Source organism: Triturus cristatus, chromosome 8 (genome assembly GCF_964204655.1).
Source record: "Triturus cristatus chromosome 8, aTriCri1.1, whole genome shotgun sequence".
Taxonomy (NCBI): Eukaryota; Metazoa; Chordata; class Amphibia; order Caudata; family Salamandridae; genus Triturus; species Triturus cristatus.
In genome coordinates, this window is record NC_140591.1 from 453,116,621 (window position 1) to 453,140,033 (window position 23,413).

General features: G+C 46.0%; 1 protein-coding gene across 1 annotated transcript in view; it reads left to right on the plus strand.

The window, feature by feature from the left end:
* Positions 1 to 1,895: 1,895 nt before the first annotated feature.
* The window catches only part of LOC146802308 (E3 ubiquitin-protein ligase TRIM39-like), a 95,589-nt gene continuing 74,071 nt past the window's right edge, over positions 1,896 to 23,413 (plus strand). Inside the window, exons 1-2 of the mRNA XM_085621880.1 lie at positions 1,896 to 2,409; positions 11,972 to 12,067. Of these exons, the coding sequence (XP_085478006.1) occupies positions 1,993 to 2,409; positions 11,972 to 12,067 (513 nt within the window). The 5' untranslated portion in view covers positions 1,896 to 1,992. The remainder of the gene's footprint in view (positions 2,410 to 11,971; positions 12,068 to 23,413) is intronic.

The following is a 23,413-nucleotide window of genomic DNA, read 5'->3' on the forward strand; positions in this document are numbered from 1 at the left end:
ACAAGAGTTCTTGTTTACCAGAACAAAGCGAGATGCTACAGTTAAAAGTGTCTGTGACACAGAGAGAAACAGTGATGGCCTCTCACTGCCTCTTCATTGGCCATCTTCGGGGTTTGTGTTATTAAGGGGGGTGTGGGTGTGCACTGAAAACAGCCTTGTAATGAATGTGCCCTGTGTTGAACAGGTGCAGCACGTGCTGTCCCGCGAGAGCCGCAGGTGGTAGTAAGTATTTAGTGAGTGGTGAGGAAAGTGACCCCCCACTCTTACCTAACTTGTTCACCCCACACAGCCCTGGTCCGTTTCTTTTTAGCAACTTCCCCTCTTTGTGCAGCACGTGGCCCAGTCCACTTCCAGTCTAACTTCGGTTTACTTTAGTGCCTCGCTAGCTGTCGGAAGCGCTATATTAATGCATTCTGAACACAATGTACTGTTTGGCAGTGACCATTCCTACGCCCAGCATCTCCCCAGCTGCGTTAGTGGGGAATGTGCTGTGACATTGATAACAACGAGAAACAGGGCAAAGCACTGGCTTTCTACCTCTGTGTTTACCTCTTTGCAGCTAATCTTAAAGCTGTAATGCGGTAGAGACAGGTCTTTCTGTTCATGTGGTAATTCCTGTTTCAAGTTGACCTGGAGATGGAGTCCCCTCAAGCTTTTGTGTCCTGTCTTGGCTTTACCAATGCTTGTTTTGCTAATTTTGTCTTCGTACTCTGGAGGCAAAAACAGATTTTTCTCTCTTAACTATGTGACATTTTATAAATTTTTCCTATTCTTCCTTCTTCCCTTTAATGTTTCCATCTTTTAGTCTTTCTTTTGTTTATTCCCCATTTTGAATATGTTTCTCCTTTTATAACTGGCATAGATACACCTTCTTCCCCTACACCCTTTCTCTCCCTACTTCTCATCCTGTTTTGGTCTCACTTCCTCTCTCCCCTCTTGATTACTGTTCTGCCCCCATTGTGATTGTGCAATGCATACAGTGCATGTCTCTGTCGCTCTGTCTGGTGTCCGGTAAAATAAGTGGGGGGACGCCGTCCACCCGCGTGGTACCCCGACTCGAGCCCTGGGTGTGTCCATGTTTGTTGTTTCAGTTGTGACCTTATTATTGGGCACTGAACTTACAGGCCTTTGATCACCACCTTTCTTCTTCTATCGGACGACGCTGCCTCTTTCGAATAAATCCGGATCCCCTCTGGATCCCTTTCGGATCCCCTCCGGATCCCCCCTGCTCTCCCTGGATCCCCTCTGGATCCCCCCTGCTCTCCATGGATCCCCTCCGCATCCCCTCTGGATCCCTTAAAGTTCCCCTCTGGATCTCCTCCGGATCCCCCCTGCTCTCCCTGGATCCCCTCTGCTCTCCTTGGATCCCCTCCGCATCCCCTCTGGATCCCCTTCAGTTCCCCTCTGGATCTCCTCCGGATCCCTGCCTCCTCCATATTGTTGTCAAGAGAACAGGTAATCACCGGCAATGGTTACAATCTTCCCTCAAACACAAAACAGCTCCTGTAAAGGCATCAGCAAGTGAACCTTTACACGACCAGGTAATTTACTGGCCTGGCTAGTATTTGTATGTAGGGCAGGAAAAAATGTAAAAAAATGCAGCAAAAGAATGTGTTTTACGGCTTTGAAACATACACGTAAAATAGCAAATGCAGTGAGAAATTGCCCAAAAAGCTGTCTGTGCAATTCTTAAACAATTATTATAATCAACATATTTAAAAAAAAACACAAAGGATTTTACAGAAAATCGTGTTTAGGTGACAGCTTCTGGCACTTACAGAATCCGAAAACAAAAGTATGTTGACTTTATTTTAGCTGAGAAAGTGTCAAACCTATAAGTAAAGCACAGGCAGCAGAGGAGTTAGTTCTCTTCTCTGACTGTAACATGAACCCGGAAGTCCCAGCGCACACAGAGAGGGGCAGACGCACAGACACACCCACTTCACAAAGAGAGAAACTAAAACCAAAGTTCACTTCCTGCATTTCTGAATCATGGCGGCAGCAGCTCAGCTCGTTAACCTCCAGGAAGAGGCCTCTTGTTCCATCTGTTTGGAATATTTTACTGATCCGGTGATGATTATTGATTGTGGTCACAACTTCTGCCGCTCCTGCATCAACCAGAGCTGGGAGGGAAGAGATGAAAACTTCCCCTGTCCACAGTGCAGGGAAATATCTTCTGGGAAAAACCTCCGACCCAACAGACAACTGGGGAACATGGTGGAAATGTTAAAACAACTCCATCTGCCCCCCGTGGGGCCCACGGAGGAGAATCTGTGTGAGAAACATGAAGAGAAACTGAGGCTGTTCTGTGCAGAGGATCAGAGAATGATATGTTTGGTCTGCCGAGAGTCAAACGACCATAAAACTCACTTAACAAGTCCTATAGCGGAGGCTGCAGAGGAGTACAAGGTATGTGTGTGGTTTCTCTGGAACTCCAAGTGAAGATCACAGGGTGTGTCTGTGGAAATTCAGGGATCACAAGGCCCTCGTTGAACCCCATCAGGGAGGCAGCCTAAGAGCACAAGCTATGTGTGCAAGTGTTCAGACGTGACAAGTCATTCTGTATAGAGGAGGAGGAGCCTGCAGAAGGTATGTGGGTGGGAGTTCAGCGTTCACCAATGAAGACACAATGAGTCCCACAAGGGAATACAAGGTATTTAAGTTGGATTTTAGAGATTACAGGTTGTTCAAGCCTAATAGAAGGGGCTGGAAAAGAGGACAAGGTACGTCTGTGGGCATTCAGGGTTCACAAAGTCACACAGTGAGCCCCACTGAGGAACCTGCAGAGGAGCACATGGTGTGTGGGTGGGTGTTCTGGAACCACAAGTGAAGAGCACAAGCAATGTTTTGAAAATGGAGAGATTTCAAATTCACTTGATAAGCCACATCACAGGGCAGTCGAAGAGTACAAGCTATGTACGTGAGGGTTTAGAGATCACAAGTCACCCTTTTTATATGGTAACAAGATTGCTCCATGTCACTGGGAGATCGCTTTTCCATTCCTGGGCTTTGCCTTTACAAATCACAGGTGACCACAACTCCCAGAATGCACTGATATGTTAAATGAAAAGCGCAGAATTGGAATAGTTGTGTCTGGGTGGCATGGAGTCAGCAGGTCACCCGATCTGTGTGAGGGGGCTGCAGAAGAGAACAAGGTATGTCTGCAGATGTTCAGGGAATCAAAAGGCAAACCACCGAGAGTCCATAGACGAGGCTGATAATGAGTTCCAGGTATGTGTGAGGATGTTGTTGGATCATGGGCCTGTACAAGGGGTGTATGTGGGTGTTCAGTATTTCTGCAAGTTCCACAGAGGAAGAAACTGCAGAGGAGCGTTTAGGGATCACAAGTGAATTCCCTCGTGAAATCATTAAGAGGATACAAAGTATGCTTTGGGGCGTTAAGGGATCAAACTTCACATTGTGCATCCCATAGAGAAGCGTACCCAAGAGCACATGGTGTTTATGTATAGTATTGTATTGTATTGTAATTGCATTTATATAGCGCTTACTACCCCTGACGAGGCGTCGAAGCGTGTGGGTGTCCAGGGTTCTCAAGAGAAGATACTCTGTGAGTCTCACAGAGGAATACAAGGTACCTATGCCCGCTTTCGGGGATCACAGGTTGTACACTATGGGCCTCATAGAAAAGGCTGTAGAAGAGCACAAGATGTGTCTGTGAGTATTCAGGGATCACAATGTAACCCGTGGACCCACAAGATATGTGTGTGGGTATTGAGGGACAACTATGCAACCTGTGGATCCAACCCAAAATCACAAAGTAAGTTTGTGGGTGTTTAGGGATTATAAGTGAATACACTCTGTGAGACCTATATAAGAATCTGCAAAAGAGCACAAAGTGTGTCTGTCAGAGAGCTGAGATCACAGGCCATATATGCAGAAGATTAAAAGGGTATGTGTGTGGGTGTTTTGGGATCTCAAGCTGGACTGAAAGGATTCAGTGTGGCAGTGCAGTGTGTGGTGCATGGACTCACGCAGTCATCGGTGTCAGAAGACTTCATGCAGCAACGCACGTGGGCAGAAATGGTCATCAGACGCAACAGAAGAGGTGCAACAATGCAGGATGTGACATATTTGGTCACATAGTCCTGTTACCCAGCAGACGAGGTGCGTTAATGAAGGGTGTAGCACACAGGCTCATATGGTCATCCAACACAGAAGGAGACTTGTAGCAAAGCAGGATGTAGCCCACAGGATAAGACGGTCCTCTGATGCAGAAAAAGCGGTTCAGTAATGGAGGGTGAAGCACACAGGCTCACATGGTCATCAAACACTGCAGAAGAGGTGCAGTAATGCAGGGTGTAGCACACAGGCTCACATGCTCTTCAACACAGCAGACGATATGCAGTAATGCAGGGTTTGGCACACGGGCTCAAATGCTCATTGAAGACAGTAGGAGGTGTTGCAGAAGAGCTGGATTGGTGCATTGTGCAGCACACAGGGTCACGAGGGGTTTGATGCTGATGACTCACCAGCAATGCAGGGTTTATCAGCTACAAAGGGAAGTGCAGGGTCCAGCCATGGCAGGCTTGCATCTTCATTAGGCCCAAAGTGAATTTCTCCTATAGCATTTGCTGTATGAAGTACACAGGCTTTGGGGATCCCTTACAGGATGAATGAACGTCAGTCTGGCCTATGATCACAGGCTCAGAGTCTTCGACCTCCTTACCTCAAGTTGCTGAATACTGAACCCTCTACTCGCATTCAGTCCACCTCGTGGGACCTTCAGTAGAGTTCCTTCCTCGGCCCTGGGGGTCTCGCGCCTCCTGTAGAAGGGAAATGGCCGTCTCTGGTCTTCAGCGTTCTCTTCGGTAGAGGTCCTTCCTCGGTCCTGGGGGTCCATCGCCTCCTGGAGAAGGGAGACCGCCATCATTCCCATCTCTGGTCTTCAGTGTTCTCTTCAGTAGAGGTCCTTCCTTGGTCCTGGGGGTCCATCGTCTCCTGTAGAAGGGAGAAGGCCATCATTCCCGTCTCTGGTCTTCAGTGTTCTCTTCAGTAGAGTTCCTTCCTCGGCCCTGGAGGTCTCGCGCCTCCTGTAGAAGGGAGAAGGCCATCATTCCCGTCTCTGGTCTTCAGCGTTCTCTTCAGTAGAGGTCCTTCCTCGGTCCTGGGGGTCCATCGCCTCCTGTAGAAGGGAGACGGCCATCATTCCCGTCTCTGGGTCAAGAAAGGGGTAATAATGCTGATCTGATTGGATGATTGTTTTGATAAAGATGAGTTTGGTAGTGTTGTATTCCTCAATTGATGCAGGGACTGTGGGTTCTGGAAGAGGAATGGTTCAATGTTTGACAGCCTTGAAGAGGGCTTTGCTTTTGTTGGTTGCCTCACTGATGGTGGTTTTATAGTGAAAGGATTTAGCTGCTATTAAGAAGGATCTGCAGTTAGTGTGAGTGTTTTGGTGTTTGAACTTCTCCTGTTTTTGTACGGTACATTTGTTTTCATTAAGCTTTGACATCCCTGATAGGCTGAAATGTTCTGCCATGTTCATAAATTTTTTACAGAAGAATGTCTTTAATGGAGTGGAAGGTTATATTTTCTCTTTTCGGTTGTTCTTGATACTGAGGTGTAGTATATGCGATGGTGAAGGGGGTGACAAGATGGCCGGTCCAGTTGAGGGTAGAAAGGTAGTTGGTCCAGTCGAACGCTTAGCAGAGGATATTAGGAGATGCTGATAGAATGAGACCTGGTGTGTGGTCTTTATGTTGGGTTGTTGATGAGGTGTTTTATTTCCAGTGTGTAGAAGGCTTCTTTCATGCATTTTGTGTTGGAGTTGTGGGGGCGTGGAAGTCTCTGAGGAATGTGAGGTGAGAGCGTTGGATGGAGACAGAGGACATGATGTCTGAGATTTCTTCCAGTACGTGCTTGTTTGGGCTGGGTGGTCTGTAGATCGGTTGAAAGGATGCTGTTTTGGAGATTGATAGAGGGAAGTGGCAGTAAAGGAGCTTGAAAGACTTGGGAATGGTAGAATTACTAAGAGTTAGGATCAGGATGTCCTGTGTGCGACTGCAAGCCTCCCTCATCCTGCTTTGAGTGTGTGATTGTGGGTTAGAAGCATCTAATTTCAGGAATAGGATGCTCAGGATGTATGTGAAGGAGGATGTAAACTAGGTTGAAAGGGGAACTAGGTTGTATCACTGCACAGTATGTACTGATGTATGTACCAATGAGCATCAGTTAAGCAAATTAACAAATAAAGTACCTTTTTAGTCTTTGAGTCTCAAAATGTTTTCTGTTTATTATTGATATATGCAAAAGGAACAAGTGATGGAGGGAATGCTGAACAATGCCATCATTCCCATCTCTAGTCTTCAGTGTTCTCTTCAGTAGAGGTCCTTCCTTGGTCCTGGGGGTCCATCGTCTCCTGTAGAAGGGAGAAGGCCATCATTCCCGTCTCTGGTCTTCAGTGTTCTCTTCAGTAGAGTTCCTTCCTCGGCCCTGGAGGTCTCGCGCCTCCTGTAGAAGGGAGACGGCCATCATTCCCGTCTCTGGTCTTCAGCGTTCTCTTCAGTAGAGGTCCTTCCTCGGTCCTGGGGGTCCATCGCCTCCTGTAGAAGGGAGACGGCCATCATTCCCGTCTCTGGTCTTCAGCGTTCTCTTCAGTAGAGGTTCTTCCTCGGTCCTGGGGTCCAGAGCCTTCTGTAGAAGGGAGACGGCCATCATTCCCCTCTCTGGTCTTCAGCGTTCTCTTCAGTAGAGGTCCTTCCTCGGTCCTGGGGTCCAGCACCTCCTGTAGAAGGGAGGCGGCCATCATTCCCGTCTCTGGTCTTCAGTGTTCTCTTCAGTAGAGGTCCTTCCTCGGTCCTGGGGGTCCAGCGCTTCCTGTAGAAGGGAGACGGCCATCATTCCCGTCTCTGGTCTTCAGTGTTCTCTTCAGTAGAGGTCCATCCTCGGTCCTGGGGGTCCAGCGCTTCCTGTAGAAGGGAGACGGCCATCATTCCCGTCTCTGGTCTTCAGCGTTCTCTTCACTAGAGGTCCTTCCTCGGTCCTGGGGGTCCAGCGCTTCCTGTAGAAGGGAGAAGGCCATCATTCCCCTCTCTGGTCTTCAGTGTTCTCTTCAGTAGAGGTCCTTCCTCGGTCCGGGGGGTCCAGCGCTTCCTGTAGAAGGGAGAAGGCCATCATTCCTGTCTCTGGTCTTCAGCGTTCTCTTCAGTAGAGGTCCTTCCTCGGTCCTGGGGGTCCAGCGCTTCCTGTAGAAGGGAGATGACCATCATTCCCGTCTCTGGTCTTCAGCGTTCTCTTCAGTAGAGGTCCTTCCTCGGTCCTGGTGGTCCAGCGCTTCCTGTAGAAGGGAGAAGGCCATCATTCCCGTCTCTGGTCTTCAGCGTTCTTTTCAGTAGAGGTCCTTCCTCGGTCCTGGGGGTCCAGCGCTTCCTGTAGAAGAGAGAAGGCCATCATTCCCGTCTCTGGTCTTCAGCGTTCTCTTCAGTAGAGGTCCTTCCTCGGTCCTGGGGGTCCAGCGCTTCCTGTAGAAGGGAGAAGGCCATCATTCCCGTCTTTGGTCTTCAGCGTTCTCTTCAGTAGAGGTCCTTCCTCGGTCCTGGTGGTCCAGCGCTTCCTGTAGAAGGGAGAAGGCCATCATTCCCGTCTCTGGTCTTCAGCGTTCTTTTCAGTAGAGGTCCTTCCTCGGTCCTGGGGGTCCAGCGCTTCCTGTAGAAGAGAGAAGGCCATCATTCCCGTCTCTGGTCTTCAGCGTTCTCTTCAGTAGAGGTCCTTCCTCGGTCCTGGGGGTCCAGCGCTTCCTGTAGAAGGGAGAAGGCCATCATTCCCGTCTCTGGTCTTCAGCGTTCTCTTCAGTGATGTGCAGAGCTCCTTAAAGTTGAAAGGGGACCGTTTATATCCTGTTCTAGGATAGTTCACTCCAATCCAGCTGTCCAATAAGATTCACAGTTAGCCCCAGACTTTTGGAGGGCACCATGAACTTGAGGGTGAACCACAAACCATCGCTCCTTCCATCAGGATCGATACTCATCCCAGACTGTTTCACTTGGCCTTAAAACAATCTAATGGAGGGTGGGGGGGTGGGGGGGGGTTGAGGAGAAGTGAAGGGGGACTGTAGGCACTGACTACAACTAAGACTGATTCACTGTACAATATAAAGCATTTCACACACACCGAGGCCCCCATGGCTGCACTTGGCAACCTCACCTCACATGATCCCAAGCACTGCATCCTATAGACCTAGCCCTGAAGGTACCTGAGCCTGACGGCACTGTGAGGCCCTGTTAATTGTAATACAGCGCTACACACATTGTGTCAAAACATGCGTCCTGCACATACAGTCTGATGGAGCCCAGATATGGCATACTACACAGAGTCAGAAGGTAGTGTCAGTAGGCGCTCTCCTCTCTGAGTTTATAAGTGTTGCAAGTTATCTCAAATATGACCTGGTGTGGAAGGGGGATCTTTTAATGTGGCGGTGATCTGATTTCTTCAAGCCCTTGATGAGCTGCACCGCTTCATGTGTGCTCCCTTTCAGGGGTGCTAGAGTGTTGTTATGGAGACCGTTGACCAGGGCCTTGTCTCTGCCCCCAGGGAGAGGACTTGTACGTTTGTTCTGAAATCATCTTCCAGGAGAAGCAACTTCACTTTCTACAAGAGAACTGGAACCAGGCGTTCTTGGTCCTCTTTGTGATGTGTTGCTTGAATGAGAGGTCTGTGTCAAGTGTCGGGGTAAAGAGGATTGAATCTGGGGTTATTTTGAGCTGTTGGCATACAGGAAGTATTCAGTCTTTGTGGGGTTTAACTTTAGTAAATTAGTTGACATCTAAGATTGAATGAGTTCAGGACAAGATTGCAGGATGTTGTTGATTAACAATATATTTTTGGTAGAGTTGAGTATCCTTTGTATATAGATGGATTTTGATGCCACTGTCTTCAAGAATGGATCTGAGAGATCCCATGTAGAGTTAAAAGGTTATGGGGAAAAGGATAGAGCCCTGAGGTACTCCGCGGGAGACAGGGAAGTTCTGTGACCTTTTAAAACCTATTTGCATGAGCTGGTGCCAGTTGGTGAGGTAGGATGTGAACCATTTCAAGGTAGTGTGTGAAAATCCCATATGTTTCTTCAGGGTGTTGTCTGTATCGAAGGCTGCAGGAGGTCGGGGGACGTTCTTGTCATCCAGGAGGAGGGCTCATCTACTGCTTAGAGTGTGGCTTTATTGGTGCTGCACTAAAGTATACAGAAACGTGATAGATGGAATGCTTGAATTAATCTCAGCCACTTGTAATCACTTGGACCGACTTCCATTCCATCTTTATTTTGTGCACGTGCCACCTCAGCTTGGACCCAGCCATATGCAAATCAGTCTTGACCTTACTCCAATGGCAACAGTCCAATGCAAACTTCCAGGCCAGGTCTTTCCTGAACCGGAACCCATGCAACCCAGGACCCGTGTCGTCCAAATTAGGGCTTATCAGCCAGGTATAGCTTGGTTCCAGTGACAGTGTGCACAGAACCCATGGATGGACATACCCGTCCCACTTACGTCGACACACTAAAGCATACCAAAAAAGTGATGGATGGAATGCTTGGTGATCACTCAGTGCCTCATTGTTATTTTGTACACACTGCCTCATTGGCTTGGACCCAGCACTATGGTCTAAAGACAGGTTGATATTCCTGTAGAATATTATTCTTGCTTATGTGCTCCTGTAGGATGTGGCAACTGCTTCTTGATGATTTTCCCTATAAGTGAAAGATAGCTAATAGGTTAGAAGCTGATGAGGTCGGCTGGGTTCAGGCATGATTTCATTAGCAGTGGAAAGATCTTAAGAGTGTCTTAGAGTGTTCCTTTTTCAGAGGGAGATGTTGGCAGTGTGGTAGAAGGGTTTACGGGCCTCCCCTTGGAGCAATTTGATGATGGATTAAGGAAGGGCCTCGTCGTTATTGGAAGTTGCATAGTGAGAGTTCAGGATTTTGGCGAGATCCATCTGCAGAACTGTAGTGAAGGAGGTCAGTTTGGTGGTGAGGCAATGGGGGATGAGTTGAACTTGGTGGGTCAAGAAAGGGGTAATAATGCTGATCTGATTGGATGATTGTTTTGATAAAGATGAGTTTGGTGGTGTTGTATTCCTCAATTGATGCAGGGACTGTGGGTTCTGGAAGAGGAATGGTTCAATGTTTGACAGCCTTGAAGAGGGCTTTGCTTTTGTTGGTTGCCTCACTGATGGTGGTTTTATAGTGAAAGGATTTAGCTGCTATTAAGAAGGATCTGCAGTTAGTGTGAGTGTTTTGGTGTTTGAACTTCTCCTGTTTTTGTACGGTACATTTGTTTTCATTAAGCTTTGACATCCCTGATAGGCTGAAATGTTCTGCCATGTTCCTAAATTTTTTACAGAAGAATGTCTTTGATGGAGTGGAAGGTTATATTTTCTCTTTTCGGTTGTTCTTGATACTGAGGTGTAGTATATGCGATGGTGAAGGGGGTGACAAGATGGCCGGTCCAGTTGAGGGTAGAAAGGTAGTTGGTCCAGTCGAACGCTTAGCAGAGGATATTAGGAGATGCTGATAGAATGAGACCTGGTGTGTGGTCTTTATGTTGGGTTGTTGATGAGGTGTTTTATTTCCAGTGTGTAGAAGGCTTCTTTCATGCATTTTGTGTTGGAGTTGTGGGGGCGTGGAAGTCTCTGAGGAATGTGAGGTGAGAGCGTTGGATGGAGACAGAGGACATGATGTCTGAGATTTCTTCCAGTAAGTGCTTGTTTGGGCTGGGTGGTCTGTAGATCGGTTGAAAGGATGCTGTTTTGGAGATTGATAGAGGGAAGTGGCAGTAAAGGAGCTTGAAAGACTTGGGAATGGTAGAATTACTAAGAGTTAGGATCAGGATGTCCTGTGTGCGACTGCAAGCCTCCCTCATCCTGCTTTGAGTGTGTGATTGTGGGTTAGAAGCATCTAATTTCAGGAATAGGACGCTCAGGATGTATGTGAAGGAGGATGTAAACTAGGTTGAAAGGGGAACTAGGTTGTATCACTGCACAGTATGTACTGATGTATGTACCAATGAGCATCAGTTAAGCAAATTAACAAATAAAGTACCTTTTTAGTCTTTGAGTCTCAAAATGTTTTCTGTTTATTATTGATATATGCAAAAGGAACAAGTGATGGAGGGAATGCTGAACAATGCAAACGTTCACCCCCAGTCACAAGGATCTGGGTTCAATCCCTTGTTCTTTTGCTCACCATGCCACCTCAGTTTGGACCCAGCCATATGCAAATCAGTCTTGTAGGATGCTTGTTTCCTGTCCAGGGAGGACCTGGCCTAGTAGTTCAGCTGGACTGTTCCCATTAGGCACAAGGTCAACACTGATTTGCATATGGCTGGATCCAAACTTGGGTGGCATGGCGAGCAAAAGGACGATGGATTAAACCCAGATCTGTGACTGGGGATGAGTGGTTGAAATGTTTGAGCACTCCGTCCATCATCTTGCTGTGTTTGCTATTATTGGGATATGGGCTGCCTATACAGTGATTGCATTTATAAAATCTTGTTAGGTTAGACATTTTCAGTTGGTTCTGTGTTGTTCTGGATTATATGATCGTGTCACTAGAACAAAGTTTGTTATTTAATGTAGTGCCGAGTCTAAATGTTTCCAGGACTTTAGGCCTGAAGTACTGCACAATGTGTTTATCAAGTAGCAGTAAGAGCCAGTGATAAATTGTGTTTACTTTGAGCAGGGGTTTTAGTGCTAGGTCCTTCCATGCATGAACAGACCCAAAAGATGTGACACTGTTGTCTGTGTCCTTGTCTGTGATACTTACGGCTGGTGCTCACAATCCTGATATGTACAACTGGTACTTACAATCTGAGTATGTTTGGGTGGTACTTACAATAGTAATGCATGACTGGTATGCACAGTCTGAGTACGTGCTGCAGGTACTGTAGTGACTCTTTTCTTATAAGTAAGACCGCACTCTACAGATCTACACTTATTTCTCGCACTCTCTTCCCTGCAGGTAAAACTTCAAGAGTGGCTGCGTCTTCTGAAGAAAGAGGAGGAATATATTCTGGACTCTAAAATCAAGGAAGAGGAACAATATAAAACCATGAGGGTGAGAGGGTGCAGTGAGACCTGTGTATGAATGTGTCTGCATATGTCTGTGACCGAGTCTGGACACACAGAAGCTGATGTGTGATCCTACAGATGGGTTCATGGGCCCCACCAGATAACAATACTGAACAGAGTCACCACACTTGGATATCGAGGCTTAAATGAGCCAAGGGCTCGACCTAAACTAAACAAAAACCAGAATTATTCTTCTGATCTTAAGGTTGTACTTACATGGTGTCAGTTAGAGAATATGTGCACAGGCATGGCATTATCTAGCTGTGAGTATTACCTGCGTGTGTGTGCGCACATGTGCATGCATGTTCACTATTGTGTGTTTAAGGATGTGGTCTCGTATGGATACTTTTCAAGTTATCTGTAAGAGTGTATGCATGTCTGCGCATCTCTATGTTTGTGTGTTTTGTATGAATAGTTTTGGAGTTATCTGTAAGAGTGTATGCATGTCTGTGCATCTCTATGTTTTTTGTGTGGGCATAGAAGAATGTTTGCCTGTGTATAGATATATGGATTGATAGCCACAGAGTATGCAAATATACATGCGTATTTGTGTGCATGTGTGTTTGAGGGCTGTATATGCTTTGGTCTGGATTTATTGGCTGTTGGTTTGTACTTGATTATGTGGATGCCTGTCTATGGGTTTGCATATTACAAGGTCTGGTGGTATTTGTGAGGAGTGTGCAAATGCGTGTGTGCATCTGTACGAGTGTGTGCTTCTGTGTGCATGGATCTGGAGTTATACATCAGTGAGATTATATATGCATCTGCATGCGAGTATGTGAATGCATGGGTGTGTCTGTGAGTGTGTGCCTTTGTGAGTCTGTGTATGCATGGACTAAAGATATATATTTGTGAGTTTTGTGAGAGTGTACATTGATGTGTGCATACCTCTGTAGGTGTGTGTATGCGTGGCTCTGGAGTTATCTATCCATCCATCAGACTCAGAAAGCCTGGTGTAAGGCCCTTCCTAAACCAAGGTTTTAGCAATCTAATGTGATATTGCATATACATTGTCAAACCACAGAACATTCAACAGAGTTCATCTAGGTAATAAATATTGTGTTGATGAATTTTAAACCAAGAATAGTTCATTAATCGTAAACCAAACGCCCTAAAATCTTAACATGTTTCGGGATATGTACATTCCCTTCTTCTGGACATAACCTTTTCTAATTCTGGAAATGACATAGGTATGGTTCAGCTTCAGCCGCTGACCATTGCTTAATTTGAGACAGTGGTTTCCGATGCTCAGCACCTGCACTTAATTGTCAGCACGGTCTCTAGTGACAGTCCACCACATAGTGGCTCTGTCTATCTAATTTTGAAATGAGCACAGCAAGAGTGTTTAATAAGTTAATATACATTAAAGAAGAAATATATCTGCAGCCCAAGATTTTCATATAGCTTTGGGGGCCTGGAATAGTCTGACCTGTCACACTTGTTGGAGTGTGATGGTTAGTACTTTTGTTGGTACTGTCATTGGTAGAGCTGGAAGGTGCTATGGGAGGTACAGGCGGCAGTGGCCTCCCGACAAGGGCTCTGACACCTACTTTGTAATAAATTAAACACTGACCTCGGGCATTCTCTGTTCTGCTCCATCCTCATTGTAAGGTTTCCCTGCAACAGTCTCATTAATCGGCCATAGTTTGACGTGTCACATTTTATGTCTTCATTAGATCTCTCGTACAGGCATAGGCCATTGCTGATTGGAGTGTCCCAGGATAACTAGTGCACTTAACCCTGCCTCAGGATGGGAGAAGGGGCGGGCCTGTAACGTGGAAGCCCCTTCAGCAGAGGTGCCATTTATCACCATTCAGACACAGCCATTGGTCGTGATATTTAAGTGTTCAACTGGGGCATCTATAGTGATAAAGGTAACAAGACGGCCACTGCCATAAAAATGTTATGGTATCTGATAAACTCTCTCGCAATTTTTGTGAAGTGTTTTTCTTTAGTAGTTGTTACCTCAATTGTCGCTATACCACCTGATAGTATTCTCATATGAGTGCACGTTCATTGCTGTAAAACACTGCACCAGATCACAGCTCTGCACACCAGGCTCAGGGGTTGAGCCAGGCCACGATCAGGGGCAGGAGGGACGCAGGTCACAGAGGGGCTGATGATCATGTTGGTTGAGGTCGTTTGCCTGTAGTGCCCTGAGGTCTGTACTACTATGGCTCGGAAATGGGCCACGGACATCCCTTTCTGCACTTGACTCCCAGGATAGTGAGGTCGAGCAAAGGCTTCTGACGGCGCTAGTGGGAGGGGCAAGCACTCAGAACTCAACAGTCAATCATGAGACACAATAATGTTATGTCTAGCTCAGTTCTCATGTTTACTAAGAAAGAATACCACACATTTCTATAAAGGTAGAATTGTATGGTTGCTGTGTACGATCCCCAGGGCAGGGCAGCAGACCTCTGGTGCCTTCTACCTTCTCCAGCACTGAGCACATTAACCGGCAAGAGATACCATAGCCCTGTGTACATTAACCGGCAAGAGATACCATAGCACTGTGTACATTAACCGGCAAGAGATACCATAGCACAGTGTACATTAACCGGCAAGAGATACCATAGCACTGAGCACATTAACCGGCAAGAGATACCATAGCCCTGTGTACATTAACCGGCAAGAGATATCATAGCACTGAGCACATTAACCGGCAAGAGATACCATAGCACTGAGCACATTAACCAGCAAGAGATACCATAGCACTGTGTACTTTAACCGGCAAGAGATACCATAGCACAGTGTACATTAACTGGCAAGAGATACCATAACACTGAGCACATTAACCAGCAAGACTCCCAGGATAGTGAGGTCGAGCAAAGGCTTCTGACGGCGCTAGTGGGAGGGCAAGCACTCAGAACTCAACAGTCAATCATGAGACACAATAATGTTATGTCTAGCTCAGTTCTCATGTTTACTAAGAAAGAATACCACACATTTCTATAAAGGTAGAATTGTATGGTTGCTGTGTACGATCCCCAGGGCAGGGCAGCAGACCTCTGGTGCCCTCTACCTTCTCCAGGAGTTCTAATGTCTGTGGTCCCTGGTGTGTCTAGGGGCTGAGGCTTTATTTGAACACAAACTCAGATCGCTCTGGACTGCTCCACTGGCTGCTGTGTAGATCAGTTCAGTGGCTTTTGGCTGAAAGAGTTCACTGAGGCAAAAACGATATCGCTCGGACTGCAGATTTCTGTTCCTTGATATTCTTACTTGGTTTGATGGCCGGTGTACCTGTTGCTGTAGCTGCCGCTTCGTTGTGCGGAGTTGTAGGGATAGCCTCGTTCGAGTTGAGGACTCCTGGCGATAATCAGTTATGAAGACCTGTGCAGCGGTCATCTTTGACAGCTGTGGCCTCCCAGGCCAGTTGCACATGGATGCTCGGTCATAGCAGTTGCAACCACGGGGTCAGGTCTTCAGCAGATGGTCGCCATTGGCAGTTGCCGCTTTCCAGGCCGGATCAGTGATCGTTACCTAATACAAACTTGGTAGTAGTGGCTTGCAGTCACACCTCCAATGACACATATCCATGTGGGTATCGTATAATTACAAAATCTCAAAATATTTTGAATTGGTGCTCGATGGGTATCACACACCCTACTACCAAGAGTGTGAAAAATCACAGCAGACCCCAAGATCCACTGTGCACATTAACCAGCAACTGATACCATAGCACAGTGTACATTAACCAGCAAGAGATACCATAGCACTGAGCACATTAACCAGCAAGAGATACCATAGCAGTGAGCACATTAACCGGCAAGAGATACCATAGCACAGTGTACATTAACCAGCAAGAGATACCATAGCCCTGTGTGCATTAACCAGCAAGAGATACCATAGCCCTGTGTGCATTAACCAGCAAGAGATACCATAGCAGTGAGCATTAACCGGCAAGAGATACCATAGCACTGTGTACATTAACCGGCAAGAGATACCATAGCACTGTGTACATTAACCGGCAAGAGATACCATAGCACTGTGTACATTAACCGGCAAGAGATACCATAGCACTGTGTACATTAACCGGCAAGAGATATCATAGCACAGTGTACATTAACCAACAAGAGATACCATAGCAGTGAGCACATTAACCGGCAAGAGATACCATAGCACTGTGTACATTAACCGGCAAGAGATACCATAGCACTGTGTACATTAACCGGCAAGAGATACCATAGCACTGTGTACATTAACCGGCAAGAGATATCATAGCACAGTGTACATTAACCGGCAAGAGATACCATAGGACAGTGTACATTACCAGCAAGAGATACCATAACACTGTGTACATTAACCGGCAAGAAATACCATAGCACAGTGTACATTAACCAACAAGAGATACCATAGCACAGTGTACATTAACCGGCAAGAGATACCATAGCACTGTGTACATTAACCGGCAAGAGATACCATAGCACTGTGTACATTAACCGGCAAGAGATATCATAGCACAGTGTACATTAACCGGCAAGAGATACCATAGGACAGTGTACATTACCAGCAAGAGATACCATAACACTGTGTACATTAACCGGCAAGAAATACCATAGCACAGTGTACATTAACCAACAAGAGATACCATAGCACTGTCTACAATAACCGGCAAGAGATACCATAGCACTGAGCACATTAACCAGCAAGAGATACCATAGCCCTGTGTACAATAACCGGCAAGAGATACCATAGCACTGTGTACATTAACCGGCAAGAGATACCATAGCCCTGTGTACATTAACCGGCAAGAGATACCATAGCACTGTCTACAATAACCGGCAAGACATACCATAGCACTGAGCACATTAACCAGCAAGAGATACCATAGCCCTGTGTACAATAACCGGCAAGAGATACCATAGCACTGTGTACATTAACCGGCAAGAGATACCATAGCACTGTGTACATTAACCGGCAAGAGATACCATAGCACAGTGTACATTAACCGGCAAGAGATACCATAGCACTGTGTACATTAACCGGCAAGAGATACCATAGCACTGTGTACATTAACCGGCAAGAGATACCATAGCACTGTGTACATTAACTGGCATGAGAATCCATAGCACTGTGTACAATAACCGGCAAGAGATACCATAGCACTGAGCACATTAACCGGCAAGAGATACCATAGCACTGTGTACATTAACCGGCAAGAGATACCATAGTACAGTGTACATTAACCGGCAAGAGATACCATAGCACTGAGTACATTAACCGGCAAGAGATACCATAACACTGAGCACATTAACCGGCAAGAGATACCATAGCACTGTGTACATTAACCGGCAAGAGATACCATAGCACAGTGTACATTAACCGGCAAGAGATACCATAGCACTGAGTACATTAACCGGCAAGAGATACCATAACACTGAGCACATTAACCGGCAAGAGATACCATAGCACTGTGTACATTAACCGGCAAGAGATACCATAGCACTGTGTATATTAACCGGCAAGAGATACCATAGCACTGAGCACATTAACCGGCAAGAGATACCATAGCACTGTGTACATTAACCGGCAAGAGATACCATAGCACTGTGTACATTAACCGGCAAGAGATACCATAGCACAGTGTACATTAACTGGCAAGAGATACCATAGCACTGAGTACATTAACCGGCAAGAGATACCATAACACTGAGCACATTAACCGGCAAGAGATACCATAGCACTGTGTACATTAACCGGCAAGAGATATCATAGCACAGTGTACAATAACCGGCAAGAGATACCATAGCACTGTGTATATTAACCGGCAAGAGATACCATAGCACTGAGCACATTAACCGGCAAGAGATACCATAGCACTGTGTATATTAACCGGCAAGAGATACCATAGCACTGAGCACATTAACCGGCAAGAGATATCATAGCACAGTGTACAATAACCGGCAAGAGATACCATAGCACTGTGTATATTAACCGGCAAGAGATACCATAGCACTGAGCACATTAACCGGCAAGAGATACCATAGCACTGTGTACATTAACCGGCAAGAGATACCATAGCACTGAGCACATTAACCGGCAAGACATACCATAGCACTGTGTACATTAACCGGCAAGAGATACCATAGCACTGAGCACATTAACCGGCAAGAGATACCATAGCCCTGTGTACATTAACCGGCAAGAGATACCATAGCACTGTGTACATTAACCGGCAAGAGATACCATAGCACAGTGTACATTAACCGGCAAGAGATACCATAGCACTGAGCACATTAACCGGCAAGAGATACCATAGCACTGTGTACATTAACCGGCAAGAGATACCATAGCACAGTGTACATTAACCGGCAAGAGATACCATAGCACTGAGTACATTAACCGGCAAGAGATACCATAGCCCTGTGTACATTAACCGGCAAGAGATATCATAGCACTGAGCACATTAACCGGCAAGAGATACCATAGCACTGAGCACATTAACCAGCAAGAGATACCATAGCACTGTGTACTTTAACCGGCAAGAGATACCATAGCACAGTGTACATTAACTGGCAAGAGATACCATAACACTGAGCACATTAACCAGCAAGACTCCCAGGATAGTGAGGTCGAGCAAAGGCTTCTGACGGCGCTAGTGGGAGGGCAAGCACTCAGAACTCAACAGTCAATCATGAGACACAATAATGTTATGTCTAGCTCAGTTCTCATGTTTACTAAGAAAGAATACCACACATTTCTATAAAGGTAGAATTGTATGGTTGCTGTGTACGATCCCCAGGGCAGGGCAGCAGACCTCTGGTGCCCTCTACCTTCTCCAGGAGTTCTAATGTCTGTGGTCCCTGGTGTGTCTAGGGGCTGAGGCTTTATTTGAACACAAACTCAGATCGCTCTGGACTGCTCCACTGGCTGCTGTGTAGATCAGTTCAGTGGCTTTTGGCTGAAAGAGTTCACTGAGGCAAAAACGATATCGCTCGGACTGCAGATTTCTGTTCCTTGATATTCTTACTTGGTTTGATGGCCGGTGTACCTGTTGCTGTAGCTGCCGCTTCGTTGTGCGGAGTTGTAGGGATAGCCTCGTTCGAGTTGAGGACTCCTGGCGATAATCAGTTATGAAGACCTGTGCAGCGGTCATCTTTGACAGCTGTGGCCTCCCAGGCCAGTTGCACATGGATGCTCGGTCATAGCAGTTGCAACCACGGGGTCAGGTCTTCAGCAGATGGTCGCCATTGGCAGTTGCCGCTTTCCAGGCCGGATCAGTGATCGTTACCTAATACAAACTTGGTAGTAGTGGCTTGCAGTCACACCTCCAATGACACATATCCATGTGGGTATCGTATAATTACAAAATCTCAAAATATTTTGAATTGGTGCTCGATGGGTATCACACACCCTACTACCAAGAGTGTGAAAAATCACAGCAGACCCCAAGATCCACTGTGCACATTAACCAGCAACTGATACCATAGCACAGTGTACATTAACCGGCAAGAGATACCATAGCACTGTGTACATTAACCGGCAAGAGATACCATAGCACAGTGTACATTAACCAGCAAGAGATACCATAGCACTGAGCACATTAACCAGCAAGAGATACCATAGCAGTGAGCACATTAACCGGCAAGAGATACCATAGCACAGTGTACATTAACCAGCAAGAGATACCATAGCCCTGTGTGCATTAACCAGCAAGAGATACCATAGCCCTGTGTACATTAACCAGCAAGAGATACCATAGCCCTGTGTGCATTAACCAGCAAGAGATACCATAGCAGTGAGCACATTAACCGGCAAGAGATACCATAGCACTGTGTACATTAACCGGCAAGAGATACCATAGCACTGTGTACATTAACCGGCAAGAGATATCATAGCACAGTGTACATTAACCAACAAGAGATACCATAGCAGTGAGCACATTAACCGGCAAGAGATACCATAGCACTGTGTACATTAACCGGCAAGAGATACCATAGCACTGTGTACATTAACCGGCAAGAGATACCATAGCACTGTGCACATTAACCGGCAAGAGATATCATAGCACAGTGTACATTAACCGGCAAGAGATACCATAGGACAGTGTACATTACCAGCAAGAGATACCATAACACTGTGTACATTAACCGGCAAGAAATACCATAGCACAGTGTACATTAACCAACAAGAGATACCATAGCACAGTGTACATTAACCGGCAAGAGATACCATAGCACTGTGTACATTAACCGGCAAGAGATACCATAGCACTGTGTACATTAACCGGCAAGAGATATCATAGCACAGTGTACATTAACCGGCAAGAGATACCATAGGACAGTGTACATTACCAGCAAGAGATACCATAACACTGTGTACATTAACCGGCAAGAAATACCATAGCACAGTGTACATTAACCGGCAAGAGATACCATAGCACAGTGTACATTAACCGGCAAGAGATACCATAGCACTGTGTACATTAACCGGCAAGAGATACCATAGCACTGAGCACATTAACCAGCAAGAGATACCATAGCCCTGTGTACAATAACCGGCAAGAGATACCATAGCACTGTGTACATTAACCGGCAAGAGATACCATAGCCCTGTGTACATTAACCGGCAAGAGATACCATAGCACTGTCTACAATAACCGGCAAGACATACCATAGCACTGAGCACATTAACCAGCAAGAGATACCATAGCCCTGTGTACAATAACCGGCAAGAGATACCATAGCACTGTGTACATTAACCGGCAAGAGATACCATAGCACAGTGTACATTAACCGGCAAGAGATACCATAGCACTGTGTACATTAACCGGCAAGAGATACCATAGCACTGTGTACATTAACCGGCAAGAGATACCATAGCACTGTGTACATTAACTGGCATGAGAATCCATAGCACTGTGTACATTAACCGGCAAGAGATACCATAGCACTGAGTACATTAACCGGCAAGAGATACCATAACACTGAGCACATTAACCGGCAAGAGATACCATAGCACTGTGTACATTAACCGGCAAGAGATACCATAGCACTGTGTATATTAACCGGCAAGAGATACCATAGCACTGAGCACATTAACCGGCAAGAGATACCATAGCACTGTGTACATTAACCGGCAAGAGATACCATAGCACTGTGTACATTAACCGGCAAGAGATACCATAGCACAGTGTACATTAACCGGCAAGAGATACCATAGCACTGAGTACATTAACCGGCAAGAGATACCATAACACTGAGCACATTAACCGGCAAGAGATACCATAGCACTGTGTACATTAACCGGCAAGAGATACCATAGCACTGTGTATATTAACCGGCAAGAGATACCATAGCACTGAGCACATTAACCGGCAAGAGATATCATAGCACAGTGTACAATAACCGGCAAGAGATACCATAGCACTGTGTATATTAACCGGCAAGAGATACCATAGCACTGAGCACATTAACCGGCAAGAGATACCATAGCACTGTGTACATTAACCGGCAAGAGATACCATAGCACTGAGCACATTAACCGGCAAGACATACCATAGCACTGTGTACATTAACCGGCAAGAGATACCATAGCACTGAGCACATTAACCGGCAAGAGATACCATAGCCCTGTGTACATTAACCGGCAAGAGATACCATAGCACTGTGTACATTAACCGGCAAGAGATACCATAGCACAGTGTACATTAACCGGCAAGAGATACCATAGCACTGAGCACATTAACCGGCAAGAGATACCATAGCACTGTGTACATTAACCGGCAAGAGATACCATAGCACAGTGTACATTAACCGGCAAGAGATACCATAGCACTGAGTACATTAACCGGCAAGAGATACCATAGCCCTGTGTACATTAAGCGGCAAGAGATATCATAGCACTGAGCACATTAACCGGCAAGAGATACCATAGCACTGAGCACATTAACCAGCAAGAGATACCATAGCACTGTGTACTTTAACCGGCAAGAGATACCATAGCACAGTGTACAATTAACCGGCAAGAGATACCATAACACTGAGCACATTAACCAGCAAGAGATACCATAGCACTGTGTACATTAACCTGCAAGAGATATCATAGCACAGTGTACAATAACCGGCAAGAGATACCATAGCACTGTGTATATTAACCGGCAAGAGATACCATAGCACTGAGCACATTAACCAGCAAGAGATACCATAGCACTGTGTACATGAACCGACAAGAGATACCATAGCACAGTGTACATTAACCAACAAGAGATATCATAGCACTGTGTACATTAATCGGCAAGAAATACCATAGCACTGTGTACATTAACCAGCAAGAGATACCATAGCACTGTGTGCATTCACCAGCAAGAGATACCATAGCCCTGTGTATATTAACCGGCAAGAGATACCATAGCACTGAGCACATTAACCGGCAAGAGATACCATAACACTGAGCACATTAACCGGCAAGAGATACCATAGCACAGGGTACATTAACCAGCAAGAGATACCATAGCACTGTGTACATTAACCGGCAAGAGATATCATAGCACAGTGTACATTAACCGGCAAGAGATACCATAGCACTGTCTACAATAACCGGCAAGAGATACCATAGCACTGAGTACATTAACCGGCAAGAGATACCATAGCACTGTGTACAATAACCGGCAAGAGATACCATAGCACTGTGTACATTAACTGACAAGAGATACCATAGCACTGAGCACATTAACCAGCAAGAGATACCATAGCACTGTGTACATTAACCGGCAAGAGATATCATAGCACAGTGTACAATAACCGGCAAGAGATACCATAGCACTGTGTACATTAACCAGCAAGAGATACCATAGCACTGTGTACATTAACCAACAAGAGATACCATAGCACTGTGTACATTAATCGGCAAGAAATACCATAGCACTGTGTACATTAACCAGCAAGAGATACCATAGCACTGTGTGCATTCACCAGCAAGAGATACCATAGCCCTGTGTATATTAACCGGCAAGAGATACCATAGCACTGAGCACATTAACCGGCAAGAGATACCATAACACTGAGCACATTAACCGGCAAGAGATACCATAGCACAGGGTACATTAACCAGCAAGAGATACCATAGCACTGTGTACATTAACCGGCAAGAGATATCATAGCACAGTGTACATTAACCGGCAAGAGATACCATAGCACTGTCTACAATAACCGGCAAGAGATACCATAGCACTGAGTACATTAACCGGCAAGAGATACCATAGCACTGTGTACAATAACCGGCAAGAGATACCATAGCACTGTGTACATTAACTGACAAGAGATACCATAGCACTGAGCACATTAACCAGCAAGAGATACCATAGCACTGTGTACATTAACCGGCAAGA